The sequence below is a fragment of the Oryctolagus cuniculus genome, chromosome 20, assembly GCF_051225735.1.
Source record: "Oryctolagus cuniculus isolate XC-2025 breed Fujian yellow rabbit chromosome 20, ASM5122573v1, whole genome shotgun sequence".
NCBI classification, from domain to species: domain Eukaryota; kingdom Metazoa; phylum Chordata; class Mammalia; order Lagomorpha; family Leporidae; genus Oryctolagus; species Oryctolagus cuniculus.
This window is the reverse complement of record NC_142886.1, coordinates 27407928-27425007: the sequence shown is the minus strand read 5'-3', so window position 1 is coordinate 27425007 and position 17080 is coordinate 27407928. Positions and strand designations below refer to the sequence as shown.

The following is a 17080-nucleotide window of genomic DNA, read 5'->3' as shown; positions in this document are numbered from 1 at the left end:
GCTTCTTTGCCCCTGATATGCTGGCTATTTAAAATGAAAGGCCTCTGGAGACCAGCAGGTGCCGGAAGAGGCTTTACCTGTCAAGGAGGGAAGGAGTCGCTTTCGGTCACTCCCTGAGTTTCATTCATTGCACCCAGGCTGCAGGAGGCAGGCTGAGCGCTGTCACCAGGCCTGGACGGACTTTGTCCCAAGCTACTGTCCATTCATCTCCCCTAGAAATCATTTACCACCTCTGACATTGGCTAAGTGCCCCTCTCACCGGGAAGGAGGGGCTCTGTGCACCTGAGCCTTGCTCTCGCCCTCATCCATGGCCCCCCTGCACGTTAGAAGGTTTGCGTGCCTGCGCCTGCTCTCCCTGCTCCCTGCTGTCGCCTGCTGTCGGTTGGTTCCAGCCAGCCTGCACAGGGCGCCGGGCTGCTCTGGCCCTCTGTCCAGCAGGGAGCAGAGGCCTGACTGTGGTTTTTACCATCCACGGCAGGGTCACAGGCCCGGACTTTCTAGGGCTGCTGGTTTTTCCACTCTCAGCCCCAGGTGGAAGGTCAGGCTCCCAGCCAAGCACTCCCATCTGCCCACCCAGCGGGCTCGCGGGCTGCTGCCAGGGAACAGGGCCTCGCTCCCCTCTGCTCCGCCACCGCTCAGCAGAGTGAGCAAGCGCCCTCCCCAGGCCGCGACTTCAGCTGTTCTATGGCTCCTCCTCCTGCTCCCGGGCGCCGGCCTCTGAGGCCGGGACCTCCTTGGGATCCTGCTTCAGGTTTTTTTATTCTCCTTTATTTCCTAGCAGCTCCCACCCACTCGCTGGGTTAAGATCGCAGACTCCCTGGGCTTGTGTCCCCTCCCCGCTCATCTCTGCCAGCTGCCAGCCGAGGAGGCGGGACGCCTGCCGAGAGTCCTTTGCAGCCGCTAGCTGGCTCGCTAATGTCTTGCATAAGCATCCTTCAGATGGAGACAGAGGGGCCACGTGTCTGAGAAGGAAGGCGGGAAGCTGAGAGGAGCAAGCCGGGGGCGGGCCACACACGGGTGCACGGGACACCCCCTCCCAGGAGGCGGTCGAAGACTAGCCGTGCTGGCGTGACACCTGCTCCCTTCCCGTTAGCTGTCAATGCGATATGGGTAGAAGACAGTCTTAGTTCTCCCAAGCGAGTGCCATCTTTCCCAGGCTGAGCGGCATTGCCCGAATGGCATCACTGGGTTGTGCACAGGGGGCAGGGGAGCCATCTGCTTGTGCCGCACCCTAACCCCAGGGTGTCGAGCGTACAGAAGGGGTCACTGCCCTCCTCCTTGGATCAAGGAAAGGGGGGTGGCTGCAAGAGCTTCCCGCTGCCTCTCTCGGCCTTTGTGACAGCCCTGAGTCACCCGACTGCACCCCGTCTCATCTCATGTCTCCTGGGGTGTGGATGAAAGGTGACGCCGGCAGGCTGGGACCAGAGCTGAAACCTCACCCAGCACACTGCATCTGTGTAGTCTCTGATGAAAGGGAAAGTAAGGAAAAAATCCGCGTATGGCGAACATCACGGTCAACCCAGCGAGGGCACCTGGGACTCAGGCGGAAGCGGCTTCCCTGCCTGTGGGGAGAAGGCTCACTTGCACACTCTGCAAGAAAGCAGACCCGCCCCTCACCCCAGATCGAAGCAGAGCTCTCTGCAGATGGCCAGCCAGCAAGCCACACCCGTTACTGTCCTCTGGGCTCCTTCTTGAGAGCTGTCTTTTGGTTTTCATGAGGGGACTGGTGAACCCACGCTAGCTGAAAGCAGGTTACCCAAGGGAAGGTGAAATGCTTCTCCCAGGGTCAGCTGGAAGAAGCCGAAGATCCCACAGGAGCCCTCCTCCCAGGGCACGGGGACCCTCTTTTCTCAGCCCCCAGATTTTTCTTCTCTGAATTCAATCAACGAACATGATGGCGCCAGAAGGAATGGTAGAGGGAGCTGGGTCACTTCTTTACTATGCCGCTGAGATGAGAGGTGAAGTGACGTTCTCAGTCACTGTCCATGAGTCACCGGCACGACACGTGAACGCAGGGGTCGTGAGACGCCCTGGCACCAGGCTGCCGCCCACGGTGAGGCCCTCAGCGAGGACCCAACAGGCAAGTTCACGGATGGCCCTGGAAGAGCAGGTGGCTCCACACCCAGGCCGGGCTCTCCCGGGCCTTGCATGCTTTCTGTGCTCCCACTCCCCGGCCCCCACTTCTAGGGAAGGGCGCCTCCCTTTACTTCAGCTCCAGCCAGCTTTACCTACTTCTGTTTCCTGCTAGTGGCCTCACAGCCGTATTTTCAGAAGTCACTTAGATTGGTGTGCAGGGCAGAAATGGGGCTGTGAGAATTCGACTGTGACAGTCAGAAGCCCTCTCTCCCACGGTCTGGGGTGGGAGGCAGAGCGGGCCCTGCGTCTCCCTGTCCAGATTCCCGAGGGGAATGCCGGCAGGGAGCAGAGCTTGGGAAGATGGAGGAAGGCTGGGAAGTGCATGTGCTGTAGGAACTGCATTTCCTGTGGCTTTAGACAGGCACACGTGCAGTCGTTACCGAATGGTTATATTGAAGGGACCACAAAGAAGAAACTGCCGGGCCGGGTTCTCTCACTCCTCCCAGCATGCTCAGCGTGAAGCTCCGGGACCTCGGGGGATGCAGGACTGAGCCTGCCTGCGGGTCCTCCCGTGTCCACGCCAGCCAGGGTCTGACCAGGGCACTGCCACAGGTTAAGGCGCTAATCCCAGCATTCCCAAGTGACATGCGTCCCTATGTTTGAGACTGAAGTCAAATGTTTGCCCCTAACTGCACTGCGTATGCTTAAGCAGTTATCAAGCAAAAGGGCCAAATAGTTTTCAAGTAAGTGACTTTTATTTTCTCTGACATTTCACAGTCAATTTCTACAAAACTTCATACGTTCTTAAAAGAATTCACATTTGGTAAAGAAACTTCTACCCTAAAGAACTCAGAGCTGGAAAACCACTTCAACGTACGCACGGGAGTCAGGGCAGGACGTCGGACGACACCAGGTCCATGAAAAGCAACGAGAGCGCAGTAAATCACAAAAGTCACGAAGCTCCATTCCCACGCCAAATCAAGCAGCGACTTTTCCCAGGTGTGTCTCACCAGTGCCAATAAAATCTATTGAAAAGTTCTCTCAAGGGTTGGTCTGGACTAAAGCTGGCTTCTCACTTTCAGAAAACCACAGCTTCACCGCACTGCAAACCAAACGACACCAGGCACTGCCAAGGCCACTGCTGCTCACGGCCTTGGGCCCCCAGCAAAGATCTTCCTGCCGCCTCCGAGGTTCTTTCGCTTGCTGATCAGGCCGCTGACCGTGATGGATCTGTCCCTCCAAGCTCCGGCTTCTCCACGTTACAGCTCCCGAGGGGAAGGGCAGCAGGGCTAACGGCCCGGAGAGGCTCCAGTGCTAAGAAGAGCCAGGGCTGGTGCTGCGTCTCCTCGCCACTTAGCACTGCGGGGCGAGGCTGGCTCCTGTGTGCTTTCACCGTGACAGGCAGGGAACTCCTCTTCCCCTGCACCCATATGGGAGACCCAGAAGCAGCTCCTGGCTTGGAAGAGGAGTCCAAGAGGCGTATCGCGCTGCAGTTTTGCCAGTGGGCCCAGTCGGGTTCTCGGCAGTGTTTTCAGATTTCTGATACCCAGTGGGCCGCGTGGCTGTGCCAGGGCTGTCCCGGCTGCACCTGTTTCTATAGCTTTGATGCCAAACACACTCTGCCAGAAAGGAAGCTTCCTACCATGGTGCCCAGAGCGGAGTGGCTGTCGGACCCCACAGACCCAGGGGAGGCAAGGGAACGGGCCGAAAGACAAACAGTAACTAAGAGGAGCCAGGTCTGCTTAAAGACACACTTGCTCTGGCTTTTGCGATTCTTTCAGCGAGCAAACAGGTAATAGTAACTGCACTGGTCAGGGGCGCCCGGAGATTTTTGTGGAATTGTTTAGTTTCTAAGTAGGGTACATTTAAATCCTGCACATCTGTAAACAAAGCCAGGCAATCTGCAGCCTTACGATTCTCAAGTTGTCAGAGTTACAACCACCTCGTGATTATGATCGACTCCTGGTTCTCATGAAACCTCAAGAACATCTTCCTTGCGGAAAGATGGAGCTGGTCATGCGGAATGAGGATTTGTAAGAGGGTGCGGTTTTTAAATGAGGGGTCAGCAACTGGGAGGTCTACTACTCAGGAAGCGGGTGCCGCGTAGGATGAAGCTGTAGAGAAGGCGTGCCCTCTGGGAACCCTCCCGGGCCCCCACATCAGCATAAGCCTCGCGGGACCAATGCACACCTCTGGCTTTGCTGCTGAAGCCAACACACAACGGCGGCTCTGCAGTCGCTATGACGCGGGGCACGAGCGGGACACGAGAAGAGTGAGGGTGGGAAGAGAAAACGGGCAAGATTTGTTTCCAATTTTTTGTGGACTTATCGTAACCTCAGGATGAGTTTATTTAATTCAAAGTTTATCGGGCATAATGAGCACTCCTTCTTTGATAAAAACAAGTGAGGGAGGGGGGGTAGGGGGTGGCAGCAGGCCGCCTTAGCAGCCTGAGGCTGTCCTTCAGCTTCTCAGACCTGAGAGGTCCTCTGGGACAAAAGCGAGGACAACAGCCTGCGTCGCCAGAATCTTCCCGGCCCTGACCAGGAGACGCTGGCCTTGTCTACTCCTTCGGTCTCTAGATTCCAAAAGCAATTCATCAGCTCCAGTTCCAGATGGTACTGGAGCCACTCCCTGTCTTAAAAATCTGAGCTCTTTTGCCTGAAGAGTGTCTGAGTCAAATGGTACTACCCTTTCCCCTTGCCTTTTGAGTCAAAGAAAACACAGCTTCCGTGAGTAAGCGCTCGTCCCAGGAGCAGCCTGTGCCCAGGGCACGGCAGGCTTCACTGGCTGGCGCGGTGCCTGGCGCAACGCAAACACTCCGCCTTGTGCTTTATTCTCTGACCCACTCAGGGGAGGACCCACTCCCCAGCTTGACAGGTCTCTCTTCACGCCACTGCAGCCCTGACTGCAGTGAGTGAGCGGGGGCGGAGGCTGGGCAGCTGGAAGAGCCCCCGGCCCCTGCCCAGTCCTCTCTCTCGCCTTACCCTGTGACCCAACAGAGAGCCCGGAGGCCAAGGAAAAGGAACACGAGGTCGCCTCGAATGGGAGTCCTTAGTGCAACGAGACGTACGTCGCCTGTGTGGAGGCCACAGGTGAGGACAGCAGCCTGGGATTGGCACGTGGCTTCGGAAGAGAACTGCGATACAGTCAGGGTTCAGAAGGGCTGACGGAAGCTTCGGGAAGCAGGGGGAGCTAACAGCTGCAGCCACAGAACCACTCGGGAAGCAGGCCGGCCGCGCTAGATATCTGGCTGGTCAGGGAACGCGTCTAGGTCACTGCTGGCGTGACTGGACCCAGACGTTAAGGACGCCTGCAGCTTGGCCCATGCCTCCGGAGCCCTGCTCTTGGTGGCCTCTATAAACAGCTGCGTCTGCTCCTTCAGCTGGTCCAGTTCCACCTGGGTGGCCTGGTTCTGCCGAATCAGCTCCTTGGTTTTCAAGGTGATCTCCAGCAGGCCGGACCTGTGCAGGACAACCAGCGTGTTGTGGAAGCGCCTGTGCTTGCTCTGCCGCTGCTCTGGGAAGAGCTCGGGGCTGCGGCACAGGTGCTCGGCGGCGCACAGAGGCGAGCTGTAGTGGGCTGACAGCGGGGACAGCGGGCCGCTGCTCTCCAGCCCGTGCAGGGTGCTGTCAGAGGCGCAGACAGGACTGGCGGGGCAGGCAAAGGTCAGGCTGGGAGCTTTAGCCACGTGGCTGCTGGATACGGGCTGAAGAGTCTGTGGACTTCCACCTGCCACCAGGGAGGGCACCCCCTGCAGAGCGGAGTCCTCGGCGAGCCTGGCGCTGGGAGGGGCCGGAGCGGAGGGGCTGGCAGGTGCCGCGCCAGTCCTGGTCGGCTCCCTGGAAGACGGGCTGGACGCCAGGCTCTCGGTGCAGGCCTTCTTCTGCACTGCCCGTGCTCCTCTCTCTTCTGGGCTGAGGGGGAGGCCCCTTTTGCCTGGGTGGGGGGCTATTTTGGTGTAAGAGTTCAGGATGGGCAAGTAGTTCCTGGAGTCTGCCTTCTTCTCGCCAGCATGACTCGGGCTGACGGGAGACGGGACGGGCGGGTGCAGGAACAGGAGCTGTGGCTGTGCTGAGATTACCTCGAAGGAGGGCTGGACCGTCCAGGACTGGAGCTGGGACGAGCTGCTGCCCTGAAGACAGAGGAGGAGAGAGGCACATGCGCGTTACCCACTGCGGGGCGAGCGAAGCAGACGCTCCAAGTTCAGGTGCACGGCTTCCCTCACAGACTGCTAGGCTTGTCGAGACCACGACCTAAGAAGGGGCTGGAAAAGCCACCTGTGTCGACACCACCAAATTATTGATTTTTTTTTCACTTTTCCTAAGGGAAAGCTGGAGGAATTGTGTTTTTATGCAAGTGCTGTTACTCTGAAAAGCAAGGGCCGGCTGTGTGGCACAGCAGGTTAAGCCGCCACCTGCAATGCCGGCGTCCCACGTGAGCGCTGGTTTGAGTCCTGGCTGCTCCACTTCTGACCCAGCTCACTGCCAATGTGCCTAGGAAAACCGCAGAAGATGGCCTGAGTGCCTGGGCCCCTGCCACCCTGCAGGAGACCCGGGTGGAGTCCCAGCTCCTGGCTTTGGCCAGGTCTAGCCATGGCAGTTTTGACACCTGGGGAGTGACCCAGCATACGGAAGATCTCTGTCTTTTTCTGCAGCTCTGCCTTTCAAATAAATAAACCTTAAAAAAACAATTGCAGGTAGGTGAAGGAATGGCAGTGAGGGTCACTGCTGAGGCATAAGAACATGGCTGGGACGACTTCCTGGTGTGAAGTCAAACGCGCTAATCGCGAGGCAGTTAAATGCGACTTCCCATCAAAGTCTCCCTTCCTTCAGTGACACCCAGAGTCTCCTTTACCTGACACCAGCTCTTCATTGAAAAGTCATCTATTATCTGGAGTCGGGTACCTGTTTCTAAGGCAGGAACACCTACCAAACAAACGCCCATTCAGATGTGGACGGCGGTCACCACACTGGCATCAGTGCAGTGCTTCACACTTACCCCCCACAGCCACCCCATGACGTGGTTACCAGTTCTCTTCATACGTGGGAGACTGAGGCTTTTTTTTTTTTTTTTTTAAGATTTATTTATTTATTTGAAAGGCAGAGTTACAGAGAGGCAGAGGCAGAGAGAGAGAGAGGTCTTCCATCTGCTGATTCACTTCCCAGATAGCCATAATGACCGGAGCTGGGCTGATCTGAAGCCAGGATCCAGAAGCCAGGAGCTTCTTCTGGGTCTCCCATATGGGTGCAGGGGCCCAAGACTCGGCCATTTTCTACTGCTTTCCCAGGCCATAGCAGAGAGCTGGATTGGAAGTGGAGAAGTCAGGCCTTAAACCATCACCCATCTGGGATGCTGGCACTGCAAGTGACGGCTTTACCTGCTACGCCACAGTGCCAGCCCAAGACTGAGGCTTAGAAAACTTGCTTTCAGTCACCAAGCGCGAGTGAAGCAGCTAGGATTCCAGCCTGATTCTAAAACCCAACTTACTGAACTGCTTTTGTTCTATTATGAAATCTAGTAACAAAGGGTGTGGCCAGCTGTCTCCAGTACTGGAAAGCCATTCCAGTTCCAGCCAAAGGTTAAGAACGCAGATGAAGGTAGGCGGACAGAAGCCACCAGTTCTCAGCCCGTGAGTCACACTGGATCACCTGGCTCCTCGGAAGTACTCTACGGGCTGTCTCCCACACCTACACGTGTTCTGCCACGTGCCAGCCTCTGGGCTGCAGGGCTAGGAGCTCGAGGCCAGCACTAACTCACCCCTGTGCCTGGGTGGGACGGTCTGGACGGTCCATTCTGGAGCTCTCCTGGTGTTCAAATGTACTCTGGGATACAAAAAAGCAAGTGCTCCAGGCTCGGAGGCACACTGCCCCGACCTCCAATGCGTGTGATCGCTGTCTAGACAGGAAAGACGACATCTAGAAGGGAGCCTAAGCTGAGCTCCAGTGTGTGAGAGCAACAAGTCGGTCACGTGAACTGGATTAAGTCAGAACAGACACGTCTGAAGGGTAGAAAAACCTGCGTAAGCCAGAGACTGCCTCACCCTCCCTCACTCTGAAAACTCATCCCAGGTCCAAGATTCGGAGGGTGACAATCACAGGTCTTGAAAAACTGGCTCAGTCAGAAGCAAAACTTTTGGGTCTGGCACTGTGGAGTAGAAGGCTAAGTCCATGTGGGCGCCAATTCAAGTCCTGGTTGCTCGATTTCTGATCCAGCTCCCTGCTGGTGCCTGGGAAAGCAGTGGAGGATGGTCCAAGTGCTTGGGCCCCTGCACCCACCTGGGAGAGCCGGAAGAAGCTCCTGGCTCCTGGCTTCCGATCAGCTCAGCTCCAGCCATTGCTGCCATTTGGGGAGTGAACCAGTGAAAGTAAGAGATATCTTTCTCTCTCCCCCTCTCTACCTCTGCCTTTCAAATAGATAAATATTTTTTAAAAAATAGCAAAACTTTTAGCTCCCCCTCAAGTGCACTGTCTTAAAGGTTGGCCACAAGGTGGATGGACCCACAAGCTAATGCCCACTTTCCCAAGGTGACGTCACTGCGTGCTTCCGAATGCTGCACCGCCGCCCACTCTCCTAACAGACATACAGCTTCTTTGTTCCAGTGATTAGATTTTACAATTAAATCATTCATGTCAAAGCCACCTGAGATTTGGAGAGGTCCTCAGAATCACTTCACATAAAGCCGTCGTGTTCAGGATGGAGAAACTCAAGTCCATGGTGGCAAATTAATCCCGAACAAGTGGCAGAACCAGAACCAGACCCTGGACAGAACACTAGTCAGAACCAAGCAGCAATAGCCAAGACACCGCACAAAAGGCCGAGGCTTTTTAAAGCACCTAATTATTTTAACTTTAGAATGTGCCGGATTCGAGCATGATTAAAAAGGCAAAGCAAAACCCCTAGACTACTTCATCAGTCAGTCGGTCCCCCAAGCCCCCATCTCCCTGAGCAAGCTCAGCGGCCTGCCCTGAGGACTGCGTCTGCGGGAAACACTCCCGGGCCCTAACCGCCAGTGCCCTCAGCCTGCGGGAGCCACCAGCCTCGCCTACAACAAAGAACGGAAGTAAACAGACACACAGAAAAGAGCAACGACAAGGGAGCCAGAGCGAAGGCAGGGAGCCAGGGCCAGCAGGAGGAGCCCGGGGAGGCCACAGGCACGCTGGCCAGGCCGCAGAGGCTCCAGGGCTCCTCTCAGTCAGCAGAGCTGTGCTTCTGGCTGAGATGGGGCTCACCAGACACCTCAGTCCCTTTCAGAGCTCAGCAGCCCCTTGGGAGTGCACCTGCCTTCCTCGGCCATCACGGCCATGGTGAGGGCACGGAGCTCTCCTGCAGCCACGGCCGCCATGTGCTCTGACTCTGACCTAGGATGGGAAGGTCAACTGCCCCCAGCAAACTTCAAGTTTCAGTCTTCTCCAGCACCCCAGTGCCCCCACGGGAGGGCCGCGGCGCATTCTCAGAGCACGGGAGGGCGAGCGGGCCACTCTGGCTCACGTCAATGCTGTCTGTCCCTCACACCGCCCTATCCTGGCTCAGTCCAGGTCCCCTGATAGACGTCGCAGCGTCAAACACCGGAGCTCGGCTCAGGCTCCGTCTGAGTCTTCTTCCCCACCCAGACAGCAATCATGCAACGCGCAGAGCTGCAGAATAAAGCCCCCAGCAGGTATTTTCCACCTCCAACAGTGCTGTGTGGGTGCTGCTGGCACAGCCACCCCACACCAAACGCCTCTTTGTCTAATAACGTGGCTCTGGGTTGATTACTAAGAAACACTCAGAATGTAACAGAAGAGGCTGGCGCCGCAGCTCACTAGGCTAATTCTCCACCTGCAGCGCCGGCACCCCAGGTTCTAGTCCCGGTTGGGACGCCAGGTTCTGTCCCACTTGTTCCTCTTCCAGGCCAGCTCTCTGCTGTGGCCCGGGAAGGCAGGGGAGGATGAGCCCAAGTGCTTGGGCCCTGTACCCGCATGGGAGACCAGGAGAAGCACCTGGCTCCTGGCTTCAGATCGGCGCTGTGCGCCGGCTGAGGCAGCCATTTGGGGGGTGAACCAACAGAAGGAAGACCTTTCTCTGTCTCTCTCTCTCTCTGTCTAACTCTGTCAAAAAAAAAAAAAAAAAAAAAGAATGTAATAGAAGAGACACACAAACTGCCTCCACTGGCACAAATCCGAGTGTGCCACACAGGCAGGTGTCTGGCAGTTCAGATGCCAGCTCGGACACTGCCCTGTATCAGAGCAGCTGGGCTTGGGTCCCGGCTCCGCTCCAACTACAGTCTCGTTGATGGTGCACCCGGGAGGTGGCAGATGACGGCCCGGTAGCAGTCTCATTGATGGTACACCCGGGAGGCGGCACATGACGGCCCAGTAGTTGCGCCCCTGCCACTCACGTGGGAAACCTGAAGTGAGTTCCCGGCTCCTGGCTGCAGCGTGGCCCAGCCCCTGGTGTTGCAGGCATTTGGGGAGTAAACCAGTAGGAATTCTGTCTCTCTGACTCTCAAGTAAAATTAAACAAAAGCTCCCTGCAACTCAAATTAAAGAGATTCTCTGTATCTTCCCTAAACTCCGCCACATGTTCGAACGCACCGCTGAAACGATGCCACTTCTGCGCGTGTGCTCACCTACGGCTGAAGCAGGCACTGCAAGGACCCTGACGACACATGACAACTACAGAGGTAACAGTCTCTCAAAAGGCAGCGCACACACTGTGATTCCTGGACTTCCTTTCAAAATAACGTTGGCAGCCAAACGGTGCCATCCTTGGCCCAGGAAGGAAGTGTGCACCGGCGTGGGGCCGGCAGCCGCTTTGAAGTACCTCCCTGGCAGAGGGAGCGCCTGCACACAGGACGCTCAGCAGTGTCCACGGGCAGACTCCAGGCCCTGACGGTCAGTCTCACCTGTTTGACCAGCACATTCTTCATGACGACCATGGGGGACAGCGTGGGGAAGGCGTGGTTTGCAGGTCTGGAGTTCGGCCTGCGCCTGGCCTGTCTGCTCCATCCTAAGGCGCTCAGCACGTCCTCGGCCTCCACCTGCTCCGCGGAGCTCAGACACTCCGAGCTCCCATCTGGAGGGCAGAACAACAGTCAGTCACTGAGGGTCTAGGCGGGGGCCTAGGCTTCTTCTCTCCAAGGCACTGGAGGGGGCGGCCTGTGAAAGGCATTTGGGTGGGTGGGGGGGCGCTCATAAATGAGGAATATGCCCCCCCTGAGATGGATTAGCTTTCAGAGGACAGGTTTTTGTAAGGCATTTGGCCCCTGGGGCCCTCCTCTCTTCTCTGCACACATCTTCTCATGCACTACATCAGGACTCAGCGGGAGGCCTCACCACCTGCGGCTGCCTGATCTTGAACTTCCCTGCTCCAGAACCATCTGCTAGGGAAACCCTCTGCTTCATAAATTACTCAGTCTCAGGACCGAAACAGGGGCCTTAACCTGGCTCCCTTGAAATGGAAAGGACCACTTCTCACAGGTGCTTTTGAGAATTTTAGAGACGGTCTTTGGCTTTCATGGGGCTTACAAAACGATCCATAATTATCCATCTCATCCCAAAAGATTAAGAATCACTGCCTTAGGAGCTAGCGCTGTGGCGTAGCGGGTAAAGCCTCCACCTGCAGTGCCGGCATCCCATATGGGCTCCGGTTCGAGTCCTGGCTGTTCCATTTCCAATCTAGCTGCTAATGGCCTGGGAAAGCAATAGAAGATGGGCCGAGTATTTGGGCCCCTGCACCCATGTGAGAGACCCAGAAGAAGCTCCTGGTTCCTGGCTTATTTATATATTTATATATAAAGTGTATATATAAATAAATATACCTTAAAAAAGAAAATAAAAAAAAAAGAATCACTGCCTTAGGACAGTCCAACTTCCTTAAAAAAAAAAAAAAAAGATTTACAGAGCTTCAGAGCGGGAAAGACAGAGAGAGATCTTCCGTCTGCTGGTTCATTCCCCAGATGGCTGCAACAGCTGGAGCTGTGTCAATCTGAAACCAGGAGCCAGGAGCTTCCTCTGGGTCTCCAAGCAGGTGCAAAGGCCCAAGGTGCAAGGCCATCTTCTGCTTTCCCAGGCCACAGCAGAGAGTTGGATCAGAAGTGGAGCAGGCGGGACTTGAACCGGTGTCTATATGGGATGCCGGCGCTGCTGGCAGCGGCTTTACCTGCTACACCACAGTGCCGGCCCCTCGACTTCCTTTTTTAACTCTCCCATAAAGACCGGTACCATCAGGGCTCACGAGAAAGTAATCAACACACCTACAGCAGAAATGAGCTGAAGGCTTCTCAGTTACTCCCACAGTTTCAGGACCTGGTTGAGAAGGGAGGGGAGGCAGGATGGGGGCTGAGCCAGGATACAGACCTTGACAGGCTCTGGGCACCACAAACACGACACAAAGCCAGCTGTGAGCCCTAGAATACACATTCCTGCTGGAATCCACACAGCTTCTTCCTGAATTTTCTAACTACAAAGCTTTCGATCCCTCCATCAAGCTCAAGGTTAAGTGTTCCTCTTTGTTGCTCCCTTCACTCTGTAAGCAGCTTCTTTGTCGTCCTTGTGCAGGAGCATGCCTGCACGATGGGCGGTAGGAAGATGCTCTCCAAGGCAGACAATAACACTGCCTTATAGAAACTCCATCCAAAATGGGTGGAATTAGATACCTGCTGGATCAAACCAAGAGACTGTGCACCCTGCTACTGCTCACCAAGAATCTAGGCGAAGGGGCGGGTGTTTGGCACAGCAGCTGAAATGCCTCTTGGGACACCCACATCCCATATCAGATATCTGCTTCTGATCCAGCCTCCCACCGATGCATACCCTAGGGGAGAGCAGCTGATGGCTCAAGTACTTGGGACCCTGCCACTACGTGGGAAAATCTGGGTTGAGTTCCCAGCTCCTGCTTGGCCTGGCCTAGCCCCAGCTATTGCGGGCATTTGGGGAGTGAACCAGTGGATAGAGGATCTGCTACTGTCTTTCAAAACAAAAATAAAATGAAAACACTGTTTGCTTAAAAAATGGCTCTCTGGACGAGGCATGACTGGAATGTCACTGCCAGCAACTGTACGTTCTCCACCTGGAGAGGACTGTGTGACCAGAAAGGCGCTCATCAGCAGAGGTCTAACTCAGAATCTCCAGTGAACCTTTTCAAGAATTAGGGCTGCTGTGGGCCTTCCCCAAACCAATGGCACCGATTTACCTGGTGCCGGGGAGCACAGATAATCCAAACGCGCACCTCTGGTTAAGAACCACTAGGCCCAAACAGACGAAGCAATGTGCATGGCTGGTGCCGCACCTTGGTTTCCAAACACCAGTCGGCACAAAAAGGAACCCGGGGCTCCTTGAAGAGGCAGCTGATTCCAAATCCTGGCAGGGAGAGCACAAGGTCAGCCTGGACGATCTGCGGTCCCAGCAGGCGAGGGAGCGCCTCAACACTGACGGGGACACGTCAGAAAGACACCAGGCTACCCAGAAGGGACCCCCACTGGCCAAATGTGGCTCAATCTGAGCATCGGGGATGGTGATGCTAAGGGGCTGACAGCTGAATGAGGAGAGAATTCCATCCGTCAGGCACTCGGGAAAGTGCTCCCTCGCAGAACAACGGCAGTCAACGAGGGCCAGCCCGCAAGGGCTCAGGCTGCCACCGGCTTCACTCCGGCCGCCCCACTTCCGATCCAGCCCCTGCGAGTGCGCCTGGGAAAGCAGTGCAGACGGCCGGAGTGCTCGGGCGCCTGCACCCACGAGGGAGACCTGGATGAGGCTCCTGGCTTCGACCTGGCCCAGCCCTGGCCATTGTGGCCACTTGGGGAGTGAGCTGGTGGATAGGAGGCCGCCTTCTGTCTCTCCCTCAGACATGGCGGGTGAGCTTCATGTGAAGCAAGCCTGGGCAGCTGCACTGAGACAGCAGAAAACCCGAAGCCACAGAGGTCGACTGCCCCTCCCCGAGCTGCCCCAGGGCAGCACAGGACAGCTAATGCCTCTCGCTCTAATCCCCGCCGGTGCCCTGGTGCTCTCCAGCCACGTCTATTTATAATTTGGCTTCTCATCCAGCGTGCTTACAAGGGGAAAATACACCAGTCTCGGGACAGGAGAGACTGAGGGTGCCAACAGCGCGCTTCCCTCTATAAATCCGTAAGTTGACAAAACTGATGGATTAGTCCCTGGGAACTGGGGTAATAGAAACCTTCCTCTCAACACAGTTCTACTCTCAGGATGCTGACTCAGCCAGAGTCCCCAGGCATCACCCCCGGCATTCCGTGGGGCAGAAATGTTGACAGGACCCTCAGACCTGGAGATTAAAAACACAAGCCTCCTGGGGAAGGCAGCGAAGCCTTTACCAAGCCAGTAGGAAAGGGTTCTGAGACTCAAGTTGAGGAGTGGCCCAGCTGGCTCACAATCCAAGTGCAAAGTGCACACACTGGGGAGTGGGGGTGGGCAGGCATCGGAGAAGTGGGAACTTTTAACACAGCAAAATTACTTTCTTAGCAAGAAAAAAAAAGGTCATCTTAACAAATGACAGACTGCTTTTACTTAGCTGGCAGCTTTCACATTTCAGAAGGCAACACGCGGTGTGTTTTTGCCCCTGCAATGTCACCGTTCCACTGTCCCACCGAGAGGATCCAACAGGACAGTATAGAAACGGTTCCCCCAGTAACCGCTTCCAAGAGTCGAAACCAGAGAAGACGCCAGCTCATTCTCAGAACCACCAGCCATGGAGGCACCATTCCAGGAGGTCAGAGAGCCCCTCACCCCATCTCACAGACGGCTGTCGGGGGCCGCGTGCGAGGCAGAGCAGCCCTTGCAACGCACACAGGATAAAGTATCAGTACCTGAGAATCCGGAGTCCTTGTCTGACTCGGCGGCCGCCTTCATCTCGGGGCCTTTGCCGAGCTTGGCCGGGAGTCTTCTGGGGCTCTCCCTGGGTGGGATCTTCCTCTCCATGTCTCAGGGGGCTGGGGCTGGAGGCGGCCTGACCGGGACACTCTTCATCTGGGCCTCCCTGTGAAATACAACCGTGGCGGAAGAAGTCACTGGCTGGACAGTGAGACAGCTGGGCCAAGCGGGGACTGGCGTGCGGGCAAAAGCTCCCCTCAGCCGGCTCAACCGACAAAGGCTTCAAGTTCACCACACAGAGTGGTTTCCACCCAAAAGGAGACTCAGTCCTTTTGCTGCCCTCCCCACCCCCAATTCCATTAAAAATTCAAGGCACTCAGACCAGAGTCAGAGGGAGCTTTGTAAGATGCTAACAAAGGCACATTTGATTAGTGCACAACCCAATCAACTCACCCTCCTCCCTGGGGAAAGTGCAGGGGCGAGGAGGGCCACCCTGAGTGACCAGGCTCGCTCTTGCTCTCCCAGTGTCTGTCTGCTGGCTCATGACCTATGGCCGCCTTCCAGCGTGTAGACTTTCTCAAGTTAACCTGGCGGTTCTTTGGATGAATGGGGTGAAAACAACTCCTTATACACGAGGGCTCCTTTTTGGCTTAAGTAGCACCGACGTGCACAGGAGATCACGGATAGTGAGATGTCTGTGCTACGTAGGAGTCTGTACCGGTTACTGCTGCTAATGAGCCTGTGTCCTCCTCATCAATACCCATTTTACAGAGATGAAGACTGAGGCCCAGACAAGTGCCCTTATAGGTGCTCACTCGGAAATCAGGCCCTGTGCTAAGACAGGGGTATGGGGCAAAACAGGATGCACCTGCTTCCTTTCTGGAGCCTGAGATCTAGAGACAGACACACACTAATGAAGCAGCCACACAACCTAGGAGCGCCCTGAAGACGAGAGGCTGGCAGTCTGAGGGACTGAGGAAGCGCCACGTGGCTGCGACCTGCAGGGTGAGGGGTGAGCAGGAGTCGGCCAGGTGAGAGGCGGTGTGCAGGGTATACCTCTGAAGGCAGGGCGCTCTGCACCGGCACTGGCTACGGCATGGCCAACAGACAGGCAGCGCCTTGAAATCCATGTTGGAAAGATGTTAGCGATTAGCTTAAAGGCTAATGGAAGGCATGGAAGGATTTCACCCAGAACAGTGGCAGGATCAGATCTGCGTTTTAAAAACTGTTGGGTTCTGGATCAAGACTGAAGTGGAAAGAGGCAAGAGGACACTGGGTCATCTGGATGCTATGACCCCAGCGCAGGTGAATGAAGCTGATGGCAGCACAGACGGGAGACGCGAACAGGACTGGTTACTGCAAATGAGAGAGGAGGAGATGTGGTACCGAGTTCTAAGCTCGGGAGGCCAGGAAGAGTTCAGGAGGGGATTGTGTGGGGTCGGCAGGGTGGAGGGGCTGGGCTACTTCAGTTTTGGTCACAAAGAGGCTGAAGTGACCTGGGTCATCCGAGCTGAGATGCTGGGTAGGCAGTCACATGAAAGACTGGAGGCCTGGAGCGAAGCCTGGTTGGCCCCAGTGATACCTGCCGGTCCACAGCAGATCCAGATGTAGGCCAATAGTGAAGGGAGACAGAGAGCCCTGCAGCAGGTGAGCAGAGGCCAAGAACATTTCAGCTATCTCAGTAAGTATCTGAGTCACCGAGCACCGGCATGGGAAGGACACCTGTGCTACTGCAAGGCGAGGGCAGGGGCCAGCAGGGCCGCTGGGGACAGTACTGGATGGGCGGTGTGGGCAAGGCCTGGGCGGTTTTCATCACAGTCCCGTCATGGCTCCAGCCTGGGGTCCTCTGAGCGAGAGAAGCCCGAGGCCCTGCAGGTGAGTACAGTGCTGCGTCTGAGGCAGCGCCAGGTGCCCCAACACTGCTGGCGCAGGGGCTGGGGAAGGGCACCGGCGACTCAGAGGCAGAGGAAGCTTCGAAACAAAATGAAACGAGATGAGGCTGTTCACGGCAACCTCAGGCATCCCTCTCGCTCCTACTTTTGCATTTGGTAGGACTGGACGGAAGGGAACACAGACGGATCCGAACGAGAGTGAGCTGTAAATATAATTCCAAGTGAGACTTCTGTCCCGTGTCTCACTCACTCAAGGGGCCAGGCTCCTGCAGGCCACACGTTTAATCCTACGTGCAGAGAAGGTAG

At 56.1% G+C, this 17080-nt stretch overlaps 1 protein-coding gene across 8 annotated transcripts in view; it reads right to left on the bottom strand.

The window, feature by feature from the left end:
* Window positions 1–2809: 2809 nt before the first annotated feature.
* Window positions 2810–17080, bottom strand: part of CIPC (CLOCK interacting pacemaker) — a 66644-nt gene continuing 52373 nt past the window's right edge. For 6 of the 8 annotated variants that reach the window (XM_089322422.1, XM_051825994.3, XM_008271997.5 and 3 more), the window contains exons 2-4: window positions 14879–15048; window positions 10961–11130; window positions 2810–6208 (exon numbers count right to left, since the gene is read on the bottom strand). In XM_089322422.1, the coding sequence (XP_089178548.1) occupies window positions 5315–6208; window positions 10961–11130; window positions 14879–14990 (1176 nt within the window). In that variant the 5' untranslated portion in view covers window positions 14991–15048 and the 3' untranslated portion in view covers window positions 2810–5314. Of the gene's footprint in view, window positions 6209–10960; window positions 11131–14878; window positions 15049–15335; window positions 15479–17080 lie in introns of all 8 variants that reach the window. The other 2 variants (XM_089322421.1, XM_070065031.2) reach the window with 1 other exon arrangement.